This window comes from Salvia hispanica, chromosome 6, assembly GCF_029641045.1.
Source record: "Salvia hispanica isolate PSC_SH4W2 chromosome 6, Shi_PSC_v1, whole genome shotgun sequence".
NCBI lineage: Eukaryota > Viridiplantae > Streptophyta > Magnoliopsida > Lamiales > Lamiaceae > Salvia > Salvia hispanica.
This window is the reverse complement of record NC_142697.1, coordinates 23,517,583-23,534,206: the sequence shown is the minus strand read 5'-3', so window position 1 is coordinate 23,534,206 and position 16,624 is coordinate 23,517,583. Positions and strand designations below refer to the sequence as shown.

Sequence of the window (16,624 nt, the reverse complement as noted above, 5' to 3'; positions counted from 1 at the left end):
ATCAAATTGTACTACTTAGATTGCTATAAATGGTACAAAGTGAGACCTTTTGTATTATGAGAAAAAGAGGACGAACTATTATTATAGACTAAATAATTTAAAGAAGAAAATGGAGTAATATAAAATAGTCGGAATAGTTGTGATAAGCAAGGGTTGGGCCACATATTGTGGGCCTTTACTTAAATATGGGCTTAATACGTATGGACCCTTCCGAGATTGAATTAATAATTGTAAACTCTAGGAATATTTGGGATTACTGTAGTTTTTACTCTACTTCAAGATAGTTTGAAGATATTATGTGCTTCTAGTATAATTTTCTGAAATTTCAGGAAAAAAAAGTAAAAGTCTACCAAAATATAATTAAATTTATAGTATTATATATAAATCATGACATGTTGGGTGGGAAGACACAAACAACTTTTATAGGGTTAAATAGTAAACTTTGAGTGCTTCAGTTTGGAAATTCGAGAGATGAGTGAGAAACGAGGCCCAAACATGGGAGAAGAGCCTCAAAAACCTATTACCAAAACTTTTTATGGTACCTATTCAGATAAATAAGTTTTTGAAGGAGATAGGAGAGTGGAAGAATGAACATGGAGATGGGAATTATGGTGGAGGAGATTTGAATTATATGAGAATTGGACTGGAAGCTAAGAACATGTTCTTTGTTGTTCCCTTGCTCCTTTGTGGTGTTACCTTCTCAACTTTGTTGTTTAGATTTGTTATGTGCGCTTCTTTAATGTTCTCCAATTTCAGCTCTTCTATACTTCTATAGAAATAGTCTTCTTGTCATGTTTCTTTATTCATTGACTTAGTGGTGTTTAGTCTTTATTTGAGTTTGATATCTTATTTTTCAGTGCGAGATTTCTGAGCTTTTTTAGAATATTGCTCACCTTTTATCGTGCTTAAAGAGCTTTTACGCTATTATTGCTAAAGTTTTTTGGTTCTTTATTTATATTTACTATGTTTTCGGACATATCTTATCAAAAACTAATATCCAATTTAATATTTTAGTTAAAAAGTTCACCCCCTCAAAATAAAGTTCACCAAATTTGATCAAATCACAATAATGAAAAAAAGGGACACCGGCTCAATCTCTCAATATCATCACGTCGTTATTATATAATTACCAATTAATGCCCACTTACATGTATAATGTGGGAATATGGATTTTTAAAAAAAGAAAAGAAAAGAAAAGGTTATGATTAGTAGCCGGCAGCTAGGGTAGGGGTCCAAGTAGGACAATTTCCGTATTATACCTTATATCTTTGGCATTACAACAGTCAACAAAATTGTTCCTATTGAAACATGTTGAAGTGCCATACTACTATTTAAATTAATTTTGCATGGCAAAAATGTACAATTGATCAATCTTTTCAATAATTAGAGCTGAAAAGGGTCCAGTTAGGGAGAAATTAATTACAAACTTTGATAGTGTAGCTGTGGGGTATTTGGGTGTGCTAAGACTTAGCTGTAGATGTCTGTGTTTTGGGGTCCTTCAATTTCATTTCATCTCAAAATCTATCTCTATTGGAGTTGGCAACCCATCTCTAATCAACCTTTTTCACTATAAAATTATCACGTGACATGACCCTTCACAAATCTCCTAAATTAATTAATCATAGTAAATCTCATTTCATGATTAATAGCTTTAGGGACGGGACAATTGGAGGTACAATCTTTATAAGTCACGCTTGATTTATAGGCTCATTTTCAAAGCAATATATTGAGATGTGATAAGTATTATATATATTTCCAAAAAATGAGCTGTGTTTTTTTGTATATGTGTTGTCGATGTCGTGTGTTTTAAGAGAGTGCATGATTTACTCGACGATGATATTTTTGGTTTTGTGGCTTTTTGCAGCATGACATCATTTGGAAATTGGAAATTGGATCCATATGGGAGAATAAAAAAAAAAGAAATTAACACACGTCTTGCAAGTGATTTTTTGACGAATAACAAATCATCAAGCTATAGATTGAATAGCAAAATACTTGGGCGTTAAAGACCCATATTTTGGATAAATAAGAAAAGTCGGTCACATCAAGAGATTGAGCAAATTAAGACCTCCAAAACATTCAAAAACAAGATTCAATAAAAATAAATATGATAGTTCACCGGCAACAAGACACACAAACAAAAGCTGACCTCAACACACATTTAAAAAGAAGCACTAATGAATGAAGATAATAGTTCTATGGAATGGAGTGGAATTCAAAACTCATACACAAAGATGGATAGATAGCAACCAAATACCAACAAAGAAAAGTATGGAAATTAGCAAAAGCCTCAACAAGCACATTGAGGATGAGAGGGGAAATGGGGAATACAAGGTCTAAGCGATTTTGTCATTGATTTCTAAGACCCATCCCATGATATCAATCCACTCACAAATTTTGAGCTCAATCCTAACCTTGGTCATTTTGCGTCTATGCACACTTGGCTCTGGTACCACTTATTAGAAATATATTTAAACTCCATATCATTAGTTTGATTTTGTCTGTTTTAGCTTAGCATGCATAAATTTATATTTGGATCTTTAAAAAAAAATCTCACTCTAATTGGAGTTGAAAATTACTTATATAAATAAATATTGTTTCCAACTTTTTGACAACAAACCTGCAGGAATCAAAGTCCATGAAAATTTATAACTAAATTCCAACCTCCACCGTCCCCAAAATATTCATTCATCTGTCCCACTGAAAAGGGGATCAGTTCTTCCAAGCGTATTTGATAACTGCAATTTCATTTATAAAAAGTAGTACTACTAGAAACCAATTAGTGCAACACTAATCCCAGTGTGTAACCTATGCAGTATGCACAAATGATATTATTTCATACAAATAACATAAAATAAAAGTACTTTAATTTATCGATATATTGAGACGACCTGACATTGACTAAGAATCCTACTATGCACTTATAAATTAACTATTCCTTTCTCCATTAAATATGAAATATTTGCTTTTCAGCACATAATTTTATGTAGTGTTGTGTTGTGAATTAAGAAAGAGAGAATAAATTAAGAGAGTCATGGAAAATGTAGAGAATGTTGTTTCCATTTTAGGAAAAGTTTCATTTTTAGTGGCACTAACAACCCAAAAACAAAAAGGTTTCATTTTTAATAGAATAGAGAGAGTATGAAATATAAAGAAACAATAAAAATATAAAAACTGTTCTTATTTACTGCTAATGAGCAATAATTGTGCAATAAAGTCCGCTTGCCGTGGTTAATTTCGAGTAACACGGCTTCTACACTTCAAATTTTAGGGTTTCATTACTGATAAATACTGTAAGTCTGTAATCAATACTTCTACACCTCAAATTTTAGGGTTTCATTACTGATAAATAATTACTACTTCTGGAGTTCTGGTTTAAACTTTTGACCAATTGAATGCACCTAAAGAATTAGAAATCATTTTATTATTGATTTGTAAAATTGCACCTAAAAGCTGATCTTTACTATATAGGAGGTCACATTCTCTCAAGAAAGACTTAAATTTACTTGTGAAATCGTATATATGACACACTTAAACGCAAAGAGGTCGTAATCATTCCACTTCAAATAGTTAGTCTGAAAATTTTATACTGTAATAGAATAAAATCAATGAACATAAGGTAAGAGTTTCTAGTACTCTAATTAATACAGTAAATTGGTGGTTGTAGTCATTTAGAAACAAACCTTGTAATGTAAAATTATCACCAAGTCAACCTCAAGGGTAGAAACGAGAATTTTAATCTACATTGATTAATTATTTAATTGCAAATTACAAATAGTTATTGCTTTCATATAAAAGTTGGTTATATGGAGTGAAGGTTGTTATAAGGAGGGTGCATTTATTAATGGTGTTGTGCAGCTAGCCTTCTTTTAATTAATACTAGCTAAAATTATACAGTAAATCACATTAAAGTATACTCATGTCCTGTTTAAAGTGAAATAAACTATGTATTTCAGCGTACACTGCGATCTAAGTCAGAATCATATATTTATATGCAAGTAGTGCGTTACACTTACCAACTTTAAATAATACAATTACTACTTGCTACAAATACTTGCTTTTGATTAACTAACTGTGGACATGAAATGATTAATTCTTTAAATACTTACATGTAGTATTTATTTATCCATCATCTCGTCCTATTGACTTCGATTTTCAGAAAGGTCGTTCAATTCAAAATAAAGAGCGTTTATTAGTTTGTTTTACATTTCAATAGTGTTTGTTGGACATAGGTATGGTCAAAAGAAATGGCTCTAAAATTATTTATTTTATAATGTATATTTTATAAAGTAAACGTTACTAGATTTGTTAAATAATTTCTTGAAACAATTTATATTCTCCTCTTAATTATATGCAATTTCTCGTTGGATACGAGCCAAGATTAATTAGATTATTTGTCTTAGCTATAACCATGTCTCGATTTTATGCAACATTTTGTTAAATTGGGTAAATTACCGAGTGGGGCTATATATGATTTAAGGACTATGATTTAGTTGTTGTTGAGTTTTAGTATATGCTTTTTGTTTACTGCTGTTTCTAGTTATCAGGTCTTTGTAGCGGATGAGGTTGACAGATAACGTCAGGATGTGTGTTGTTTTTGTTTGTCCATTATTTTCTTATGAGAATTAGTTTAATATCTTGAATTTATAACAAGTAAAGCAAGTCCTATGAAATGGCATCTTAATCTTAGATTCCACTTGACCATACAACAACCAAGAATTACTGCTAAACCATTATTTTAGTGAAAAATATTAATAGTAGTTTTGGTGTTTTCCGATAAGGTTGTGGATAGAGTTAGCAATTGTAAAAGATAGTAAATTGATACCTCAAATACATTACCATTTTAATCAATCCATCACATGGCTTGCTGTTCCGTCGTAACAACAAAAGTATAGTTAAAAAGCCACGATTTACATACCTTTCTTGTGCATTTTTTCCCACCACAATACAAATATGCCTAGATCCTAGTATATGTTTCAACGTGTTGAAATATGTTGAAACTTTATACTTCAAATTAGAAACTTCTCTCAATTATGATTCTTCCCTACCCTTGATTGCGGTTTTCTAGAACAACTACATATATATATGTATATAGGAAGAGATTCAAAATAAAATATAAAATCAAAGTAAAACAGGCTATATATGATTCCATAAATAATCCCTATATAGTAGGATTGTGGCACTTTGTAATTTTATTTGGAACCCGAATTAGTGATCGATTAATTTAAAATTTGAAGAGGGTGTGGTGTGAATCTGATAAAAAAATTCCAAGAAAGTAGGCAGTGAGCTTTATATCGATGATTGGTGTCTAACTAAATTGGACAATGTGTAGGCCAAGTTTGGCATGGCAGCTATATTGGAGTTACCAAATCCAAATTGTTAATTTTGGCACCGATTTTCAACTTTATTTAATATCACTACCTACGCTCTCAATTATATGTTTAACTTATCGAGAGTATTTCTTTTTTATTATTCTATTTAATTGATAATATAAAAATATATGCTTCCCTTTTTTAACAAATTTGAGCATCAAATATAACTAGCAAATATTTTTAATATTTCTCAAAAAAAGGGTTTAACACATACTAACATTAACATTATTGCCTTGGAATTGGAAATTTATTAATTAGGTTATCGCTAGCTAATTCAATCGTTCTCATGCGTTAGTACGTCACTAGCATGCTTGCTATATGAGTTGGTATACGGTGTTATGATTATGAATGTATACATCTAGACACATATTGCTTTATTTTGTCTAATCTCAATTAATATTTTGTCTTTTGTGGGATTATTATTATTATTATTATTATTATTATTATTATTATTATTTAAGATGTATATCGACATCTTCATTTTCTATTATCATGCCTATATGAGTAATCTGGCTTTAAGTCATCAATGAAATCTAAATGTCTCTTCATAGATATGATTGGGAAATGAATTAATTCAGTTTTACACACATGCAAACCACTTTCTACACAAATGCCGAATGCGTGCAAAGGCGAAGATGACCGGTAAAGCTAGGACGTATGTTGCATATTTGCTTCTGTTTTCTTTCGTTAATTTATTATTTTTTTAATAATTTTTTGAATAAAATATTTACTTTTATCTATATATTGATTTTTGTTAATTACAAACTGTTTCTGTACTGCTATACTAATTAGTTGTTCATCAAAAAATTTGGTTTGAATATTTCTTACCAAGAAATGTACTAGCTAGAAAATGATTTTTAGATATAAAGTGTACTAATGGTACAGAAATCGCCCTAGTGGTTAAAGATGACATCAAATTAATAAATAATTTATTGATCATTTCTTGAATTTAAGGCATGCTTTATGGCGTGTAGTACTGGACTTAAATAATAAATACCACTTGCCCGAAAAAAAAAAGAAAGAAAAATGAAATTGAAATAAATTACAGTTATTTCGCCAATAATACTGCTATAATTTTCATTTTTTATTTTGAAAAAATGAAAAGGTCGAATTCATTAATAATAATTTTGTTACTATAAATATCAAGGATTTCCCGAGTCCTAGGAAAAGTTTATCAGCAGAATTGCAGTTTATCCAATTGAAATACTATAATGATTGATTACTACGCACATCTAACTTCTTGTTGCAATCAAATTGTGACAAACGAAGAAAGTGAAATAAAGGGGAAATAAGCACTTATGATCAAACAATATGTTAAAGTATGGAAAGTTGGTTAATGACTTATTCTAGTAAAGACGATCAATTTAATTAAAATAGTCAAATTATCTGGAAATTGCAACACGAGACACGTTTCATTGCAAACTAATACAATGACATGCAAAAAATTGAATCATTATTTTTTCCCCCTTTTCCTATAAAGCATGCGAAATACAGAATGAATAAAAATAGCTGGGGACTTATAAAAAACATATTTTCTGCTGCTGCTTCCTTTAATCCTTTGCAAGTTGATTCGCTGCTTGATTATTAATTACTCATTTAATAATATTTCTAATTCTTAAGGTGCATTTAATGTATTTTCGGAGAACTGAATCTGGCCATGTCTTGGCATTTGCAATCCTCATAAAAAATCAAAGGTATCAAGTAACTGATGAAAAGTTGAAAGCATAGGAAACTGCAATCTTATCATAAATTAAATTACACTTTTATTCCAAACATTATTATTATTGTGGATTTTATACTATACATTAGTTAATTCTAACTAAAATTTATTGATTTTCAATTATGATTTAATGTCCTTATTTGGATGTGGTCCTATGTGTATACATGTAATGCTAGGAGAAAGTATTTCTTATTTATATTTAAAATGTTAAATAGTTTTAATATTTAAAAAAAATCAAGGCAAATAATAATTATGGTGGTTTGTTTGGTACAAAATCAAACAAACAATCTAAAACATGTGGGCCAATAAATTATGGGGTAGTCATTATCAATCCAGACTTTCAGGATTATCCTTAAAAGGCTGATTTCCAAAGCCAAAACCATCATTATCACTAACCTTTCTACAAATAGACGCTTAATCATAATCCAAATTATAAAAGTTTAAACGCATTTATTGCAGATCTACTTTAGTATTCTTTATTTATTATTCAACTTAATCAACGAAAACGAACGTCTTGAATTTGGTGACATGATCGATTATATTTTGGAAAGAAATTAATTAAGACTACTATGAATTGTTTAAAAGCTCTTTTACATTTTCATTAAGGCGTATATAACTTCAAAAATAAACGAAACAATAATCGTGAACTAACTCAAAATTTCCTTTTTAAAAAAATTTATACTATCATCATATATATTAATAATTATTATTTAGTATACATTTTTCATCCATATTATCATATGATTTAAAAAATCCTTGACACATAAACTATTCAATTATTGCTGCTTATAGTTATATCTATAGCCAAGACAATATTTGTAGAATTTATAAGGGATGCTCAAATCATAGGATATCCTAAATCCTAATCAATTAGTGACGCATAATATTTCAAGCAACGATTTGTCTAAATGTGTTTGTGAAAATGTGTTACAACTTAATTCGGTAAAACTAACACTCAACGTCGCATAATCTCACTATAGTGGCATTTTGCAATCATTATTTGCAACGTATTATAATGAAAAAAAAAAAGAAATTAGAGAATCCGAATAGAATGGAAAATTAATAAATAGAAAAAATAAAAGTACAGTAAATAGTTAGCGGCAGGTGCAGGTGAGCCGGTTGTAGAGTAGAAAAGCAAGTGAGGCTTAAAGACATGAAGCGCTGGAGGCTCCGAGGAAAGCTCACTCAAAGTCACTTCTTTTCAACTCCCAAGGTCTCCTCACTCTCTCTCTCTCTCTCTAGATTTGAGAATCACTACTGCTAGTAGCCATTGTACGCTACTGGCTACACTTCTCTCCCAACAATCTGCTGCACTCATTCAAGGAAAGGAAAGAAGATCCACTCTATTTCTCCTTCCATTCCCATCTATACATACTTACAATTTACAAAACACACACCCCTTTCTGTGTCTATACATTCATGCTCCGGTGATCGCCGCAATTCGATTCAATGGATCCACAAGGGGCGGCTATGATGAATGAAGGCGGGGCTTATAACTTCGCCGAGATCTGGCCGGGTTTTCAGATGAATGCCGCTGCGACGTCGTATGGATTGGGCTTGGATCCGATGCTCATGGACCAGAGATCGAATCATAGTCCGCCAAATCCCAATTCCAGGAAGCGCCGCGAAGATGATGATTCTCTCAAGGGAGGAGCTTCCACTAGCAACAGCAATGGCAACAGCAATAATACTACCAATAATAACAACACCAATGTTATGGTAAATCTCTTTTTTTAAGTCACAAATTCACTTAATTTTGGTGATTAATATCAAATTCATTTTTACAATTATTGGTTTGGATATTGATAATTGTGTTGTTATTCAAATTCAATGTGTGGGATAATGCTGTTTGCCAGCCTGAACAGTTGATTGTATTGTGATTAACCTTGTATGATCTGCTTCATAAGGAATTTTATATATAGTATGTGTTTCTGTGGGTGTGGAGGGATGTACAATTTTATGCGTGATTTGATTGTTGGAGATTAATAGTGTGAAAAGTGTATAGGGAGATATTAATTTCATTTTGTTGAAGTTATAAGTTGGTAAATTGTTGTTGGAATGGAGCAGTGTGAAGCAGATAAGAAGAGAATGAAGGCCGTTGGATCTAATGGTGCTCGTGAAACTAAAACCGAAGGGGAAGGGAACTCGACTAAGGCGTCAGAAGCACTTGCAAAGCCAGCTGATCCATCAAAGCAAGACTACATCCATGTACGAGCAAGAAGAGGTCAAGCTACTGACAGCCACAGTTTAGCTGAAAGGGTAAATGTGTTTCTTTTAATCTTTTTGAGGTTTCGGGGAAGGACAAAATAAGTCTACATGTTGGTTTGTTAGCCTTGATGAATAAGTAGTAGATGATGAATGGTAACTAAGTTGCTTTTCTTATTTTCACCATCTTGTTTGCAGGCTAGGAGAGAAAAGATTAGTGAGAGGATGAGAATTCTTCAAGATTTAGTTCCTGGCTGTAATAAAGTAAGTACTCCGTACCAATAACTGTTGGACTCCATTCTCTCATAGAAATTAGTTTCCCTTACACAAGCCTATTCTTTTTCTTGTTAATTACATTGAAATATATACTACTAGATATGTTAGCAAAGAGGTTTCTCAGCTTTCAAGGAATTAGGCTTAGTAAACAGATGCTGAGGGCTTTGATCATTGTTGAAGCTTGTACCGGAAAGCTTTTAATATGACAGATACTAATATTTATGCATAATTCCTGCAGCTGCATCTCTTTATATATCGGACTCTTCCATTGCTATTCTCTTTTTGCCGAATAAGTTACTTACGCTACTTGATGCTCAATGATCTATACTATTTTTTTCAACAAATTAGTGTTGTCTTCAGCTATTAACCATCTCCGTGCCTTAGTCTTAAGAGTTTGGTGCTGACTTATGTATTCTTTCTTTTATCGATTAATCTATTCAATCTCTCATTTTGATTGTTATGTGACTATTTGTTGATTTCTGTCGTGTATATAGTTCAGCATTCAATATGTATTTTCTCATATTTTTTTTCTGTTTTATGGGCAAATCATCCTGAAATTTGATATTTATTTTTTCTTTTATAAAAAACTTGTAGTATATGACAGTATTTTATTTATGGTTTCAGGTTATAGGCAAAGCACTAGTGCTCGATGAGATTATTAACTATATCCAATCATTACAACGCCAGGTTGAGGTAGATTGCTGTCTCTCTCTCGATTCCTTCTTGTGTGGGCAGTGTGATGAGTGGTGGTGGTGGGAGGGGGCCGTGGGGGTCTGCGTGATCTTTTTGTGCTGTACCGCATACCGTGACCGGTCCACTTGGAATATTATCTAATTAATCATTATATGTCACAGTTTCTGTCAATGAAGCTTGAAGCAGTCAATGCAAGAGTGGGCATTGATGGATACCCTTCAAAAGATGTAAGTGCTTCAAACAAATCACCTACTTTCTTGAAAATATATCAACTTCATTTCTATAACATTTATTCTGAAAGATGACTGATCCTCCCTGGAAAACGTTTCAGAAATAATGGTTGATACAGAGAATATGCCTAATTGTCAGTACAATATCTTTGCATGTTTTACCGTCACCGAATACAGAAATGTCTATGGTGTGAGATGACAATTTTACCTGTTTTCATTGGACAGTTCTCTCAGCAATCGTTTGATAGTTCTGGCATGGCATATGTTTCTCAAAATACGAGGGAATACGGTAGGGGTTCTTCACCAGAATGGCTGCACATGCAGATTGGTGGCGGTTTTGAACGATCATCATGAGAACTCTCCATGAATAAGAGCATTGAAAAGCTGTGCTTCTTCCTCAGAGACTGCAGAAGTATACATATTTTCTTAAATCTGATATATCTCAGTTCGTATAATCAGGTGTAGATGTGTTTAAGCGCGTTGCTACTGAAGATTGTATCCTAACAATCCATGCCCGACGTCGGTCTCCTATAGAAGAGCTCCTCCCCTTTTCTGTCAGGCAGGGAAGATTCATATTTCACAGAGTATCAATGATATTGTAAAATGCCCTGTTCCCAACTTTGAAATTCTTCTTGTTGTATTTATCTGTCATTGCCATTAAAAACTGGGGTGTGACATAGTCTATTGTTTCGTTGAATAAAAATAAGTTACATATATATCCAGAAACATGCACACACCATCTGTTTCTCTGCTTTTTATACTTCCTGCAATCTAGGAAGCAAAAACACAAAAAAAATTCCTAACTATTTTCTAAAGTGCAATTTGCTGGCCCTCCCCTAATGGTGGTTTCATTGATGAACTGCATCTCAACCCAACCACAAACCACATACACATGAGTCCTCTCCTCGTACCACGCAGCCAGGCCCTCCCGGACCATCCCATCATACTTGATCTTGAACAGAAGGGGCTTATGAAACGAGCGGCTCTCCATGAGAGCCGTTGGGACGAAGGAGGCAGGGACAGAGATTGCGGTCGTGTTTATGGTGACATTAAACAACATGTAATCACCAACACTTATGAAGAAGTCGCCCGTCCTAGACACCCACAGCAGCTCATGGTCCAAGAAAATCGACATCACAGACGTCTCGTGGTAGATGCTTCTCTCACCAAGATTGCTGATGTTGAACCTAACATCACATTTCCCGGTCACCCTATCCGGGGCAGCCTGAAACTCGGAGATCGTTAAAGATTTCAGGACAAAGAGATGCTGGAATTCCTGGTCTGTCACAATCTGAGTTTGAAGGTAAGGGAAGAATGCAAACACAACCAATACTAATGAGATTGTGGCTAAGGCTGTCATGAATATGCGATCCCAATCTATGACATTGCATGCAGACTGCATCTGCATGTTGAGATCATGGAACAAGGTTCGAAGCTCAGATTCTGTTGAGGTTGTTGTATGAGCTTGATCCTCCACCTCCAACGTGCCCACCCGGTCGTACCTGTCCGCCCTTCTGATACGTCGAGGTGACGCGTTTTCCTCCATGGATCAACCAGAAAGATGGGACATGAAAACAAAAAAAAAGGTTTGTATCTTGCCAAAATGAAACAAGGTGCATGTTTGATATGATAAAAATATATTGTTCTAGTCAAGAATTAGGACACAGTGATATGATGATATTCTTTGCTATATTCTTGGCTCCAAGATTGATTCCCAAAGATAGAGGAATGCTTCATAGGAGGATCACTCATTTCACCCTTCCCTTCCATTCTCTCTCTATCCTTTATATTCACATACCTAATTGTGTCTTTGGTTGAGGATTCTAGTACCATTTTCTCTCTGCCACATTATTAGCTAGCCAAAATAACCCTATTAGTTACGGTTCCAATGCTATGACTCATTATAGTATGCTCATCTCTATCTATAATTAAGTTGTGAGATTATTTTAATTTAAGAGGGTGACTATATAATTATCTATCTAAAATTAAGTTGTGAGATTCAATCTCATGAACCAAACATAACACATATTTAATCATACTATAACATAATCTTGCAAATCGAACAAACCCTTAGTTTACATATTCATGAAGAAACCATTAAAACTCGTGTCATCCATCATAAGTTGTAGTATTTTTTTTTTTAGAGAGATACCTTATGCCAGAATTATATTCTTTCAAAAAGTGTACTTGAACTTATCCAATTGGCAAACACAGAAGCTTGTGCGACAAAGTTAAGCATCCTCCAAAATCCATGCTATTTTCTTACACAGTAAAATCAACAGCCTCAGATTCCTCACTTTCAAATATATGTCCGAATTATTCTTCTTTAGTAACAACAGAATCATGGGAAATTTGGACAGTAATCACACTTGTACGAATATGTAAAGACGACAAGACTTTACGTTTTGATTCTTTCAACCCCATTTGTTAATTACTCAGATTTTAGGCCAATTACTTACACATAATTATTCTTTCTAGATTGATAATCGATTTGCTTACACGTACCTACTTTCGAGACCATGTATAATTTGATTATCCTTTTATAGATTTGATTTGACATGTATCGTTAATACGAAGTTAAAATACTGAATAACTAAGATGCCAAATTATTAACTTTTTTAATAGCGTCGTTAAACTTGCAAATGAAGCCGTTACAGTTATACAGTACAAAGTATTAGTAGTATTTGATTCTCGGACACCCAGATTTGTTTAATTTCTGGTTAACTTGGTGTATATATATATACATATATGATAAAACCATCTTTTGTCTGCAGCAAAGAATCCAGATTAATTTTTGTCACTTTCCAATATATTCTGTTGTCCATTAATTTCAGATGATCAAATGACCATTTTCCAACTAAGAGTGGTTCTTGTATAGAGAGGTGGACCATGGGTCCATGGCCACAAGAAACTCTAAAGTTGTTAATCATATCTTGTACTGCAATTATTCTCTACAGTAGTCATTTAAAAATCTTAAATTTGATCAAGGATCAACGAGTTTCATATCCTTAATTAATTTGAGCTTGTTTCTGCATTTATTTATTAATGAGATTATGCTCTTTTTAATTGAAGATTGGTATGTTTGTATGTTCAGTCAAGATCTTTATAAAAAGGGAAAAAGAAAAGAGAGCCTCAGCCTTCAAACAAGCCGTCAGTACACAAAATAAAGCAAGCTCTTCTCTCTTACTCATTGTGAGACACGAAAGAGAATATTAAAATAAAAATTAAAATTAAAATAACTAACGAAAGAGAATATTAAAATTAAAATAAAATTGTCACTTCTTCATTGAATGGACATTAATTGTTTTTGCTACATTTAACATTTTCCAAAAAGGCTACGTTTGTAGTAGTAATTAATTAATAACTTCGCCATATCATACCTACAAATTTAATGCCATTAGGCATTATTAAGGGTGAAATTTACAAAGATAAGATTAGAATCCTCATTAATTTTCAAAACTCACATTCTCTCTCTAGAATCAATAAAGCAAACAGAAGCACTCCAGCCTATAAAGAAACCAAACCACCCTAGCCATGCACTTCAAACCCCAAACAAAAACACCTTCTCCTTTCATCATCTCCTACACATTCTTACATCTCCAATCATTCCTTCTTATTTTCCATTAATTCTCACACATTTTCTTCTCCTACAGTTTGAAACTGGAGATGAGGGAGTTCTTGAAAGCCAGTCTTCGATTAGTTCTTTTACTCGGATTTCTTCGATTCTTGATCATTGAGGCTAATCATCATCATCGCCACCACGAACCAAGAATTAGGGCTTTCGGGATGCTAGTTATAAAAAAAGAAGCTTCTGGAAATACGAAGAATGAGTTTGTTGAAGCTATGAATGTGGTGAAAAAGAAGCATAGGAATCTTTCAAAGTTGGAGCTTAACTACATGAGCAAAAGGAGAGTTCCTAATGGTCCTGACCCCATCCATAACAGGTTTGTTCATAATCAATTCTGCATCAAATATTGTTATATTTCCAAAATCAATTACTGTTACTACCTCCGTCCCCCAAAATTTGCTACACTTTGACCCGACACGGGTTTTAAGAAATGTAATGGAAAGTGAGTTGAAAAAGTTGGTGGGATGTGGATCCTACTTTTAAAGTATTAGTTTTATAATAAAATGTGTGTAGGAATGAGTTAGTGGAATATGGGGTCCACTACTAAAAATGGTAAAAGTGAAGTGTATCAAATTTTAAGGGACGAACCAAAATAGTAAACTGTATCAAATTTTCAGGGACGGAGGTAGTAGTATATAACTTAACTACCAAAGTTAGTTAGTAATTTAATTTATTATATGCAACTCAATTTTGGCAACGTACTATCTCTAAAAAGGTGGAGCTGGCATGCCCTATAGCAATTTTCGAGGTTATGATAGAGAAAAAAAAATGTGTACTTTGTTTTGTCATCTAATTAGTTATATAGTAGAAAATAAAGCAGACGAAAAAGAAAAGCTTACTAACATTATCATCACTTTATACAAACATTTGTGTTTTTAATTTCTCTCACTTTTGAGGGTAAATTCAAACTTTTAATGTTGCCTTTTTTTTGCTCTCTTTTTTACTCCCTCCTTTATTTTTAGGCTAAACACTTTCCCAAAATTAAGTACAATATGGCTTTATAAGAGAATGTAGTATAGCGTTATAATTCGATATAGACACTCATCATATGCATTAGCATATGGAGTATTTTTTATTTAATTTCTTTTGAACTTCATAACCAAGTTAAATGCAAGAAAACTTAATTAGATTTACATGTGAATATTATCATTATTATCCTCCTCATGAATTGTTTTTAAATGTTTTTGTTCTAACATAACAAATTTAATTAGACTTTCTTTGCAATAACAGAGGAGCTGGAAAATCTCATCGACCACCAGGCCATGCTTAAGGCTGAAGGTTAAATAAATCTCAGGAACTTAAAAAAAAAATCGAGCTCGTTTGGATTAAATTTTGTTTTTGTTTCAATTAGGTAGGAAATATTTGAGTTTTATTTACAGAATTAAGTTTATATATGTGGGCTAAGTTTGTTTTAGAGCATTTATTTGTCCTGAATTTTACAGTGTTGGTGTAATTGTAGATTTCTCTAATGATGATTATGCAAATTTTCGCGAATGCATGTAAGAAGGTTGTTTTTTACCGAGCTTGATTTTTATTATTTCTATTGTTAATATTTATTTGACTCTAGGCAATTTCCAACACAATATTATAATTGAGAATAATTTATCACAATTATATTCTAATTAATGAAGTAGTACTAATTAATATCCTTGTTAGTCTACTTTATAGTAGTATATCATTACAAAAATGTGCACTTAAAATTAAGAAAGATATAATATTACATGTAGCAGCTACCATGCACTGTAGATACAACGGCTCATTATTCTGAAACAAAAATAAAACTGAAGTATGGAATCAGAATTTAATCAAAAGGAAAGCTCGGATATAAGAATTTTCCTTTAATCAATTTTAGTTAATTACTTTAATGAAAATTATAATCGGCAAGTGTTTAAAATAAGTACATAAAGCGAATCCACCAATTAAAGTAGCTTGATTTGTTGGGGTTAGTCTTTTTCATCAGATTCTTTTGTGCTGTATTGGTCATCAGGCTTTAGTCCTTTCGAAATTGCTAAAGTTATTTCAGATTCTCCAAACTCGTCTCAAACCGCAGACTCTATCTTGACATGATTAATTGAGTATTGTCCCACTGCTTGGGAGCTTATAATATCTTGTTCTATTTCACTCTCTTCCACGCTCGTCTTTGGTGCCTAGGTATCCATCGTAAATTTTTCCTCATTTGAACATCACCCTATCACATGAATATCTATTAAACGAAAAAATCTTATTACAATTACTGGCATAACTATGTGGCAATTATTTTTGTGAACTCAAGAATGATTTACAAAAAATTATCCGGTTATAAAAAATCAAAATAAAAAGATAAATACCATTACATATCTATACTATCAATAAAAGCTCGGTTTTTTTTTAGGGGAAATCAAAGGGAATTCCCCCCTATTTTCAAATTTGCAATTTGGGGGGAATTTTAGTAATGCCAACTGCCCACACACACTCCCATATATTAACCAATAGTTTCATTGACAGTACACACTTCTTGCAT

The 16,624-nt window shown here is 32.6% G+C and overlaps 2 protein-coding genes across 2 annotated transcripts; both read left to right on the top strand.

Moving 5' to 3' along the window:
• The first annotated feature begins 8,260 nt into the window (after window positions 1-8,260).
• On the top strand, window positions 8,261-11,212 carry LOC125203673 (transcription factor BHLH094-like). Its single transcript, XM_048102075.2, has 6 exons — window positions 8,261-8,811; window positions 9,160-9,351; window positions 9,496-9,561; window positions 10,198-10,266; window positions 10,428-10,493; window positions 10,722-11,212. Exons 1-6 carry the CDS (start codon window positions 8,542-8,544, stop codon window positions 10,848-10,850), a joined length of 792 nt encoding a protein of 263 aa, XP_047958032.1. The 5' UTR covers window positions 8,261-8,541; the 3' UTR covers window positions 10,851-11,212.
• A 2,768-nt stretch (window positions 11,213-13,980) lies between these two features.
• On the top strand, window positions 13,981-15,646 carry LOC125208232 (uncharacterized). The gene is made up of 2 exons (XM_048107813.2): window positions 13,981-14,440; window positions 15,355-15,646. Exons 1-2 carry the CDS (start codon window positions 14,163-14,165, stop codon window positions 15,392-15,394), a joined length of 318 nt encoding a protein of 105 aa, XP_047963770.1. The 5' UTR covers window positions 13,981-14,162; the 3' UTR covers window positions 15,395-15,646.
• The last annotated feature ends 978 nt before the right edge of the window (window positions 15,647-16,624 follow it).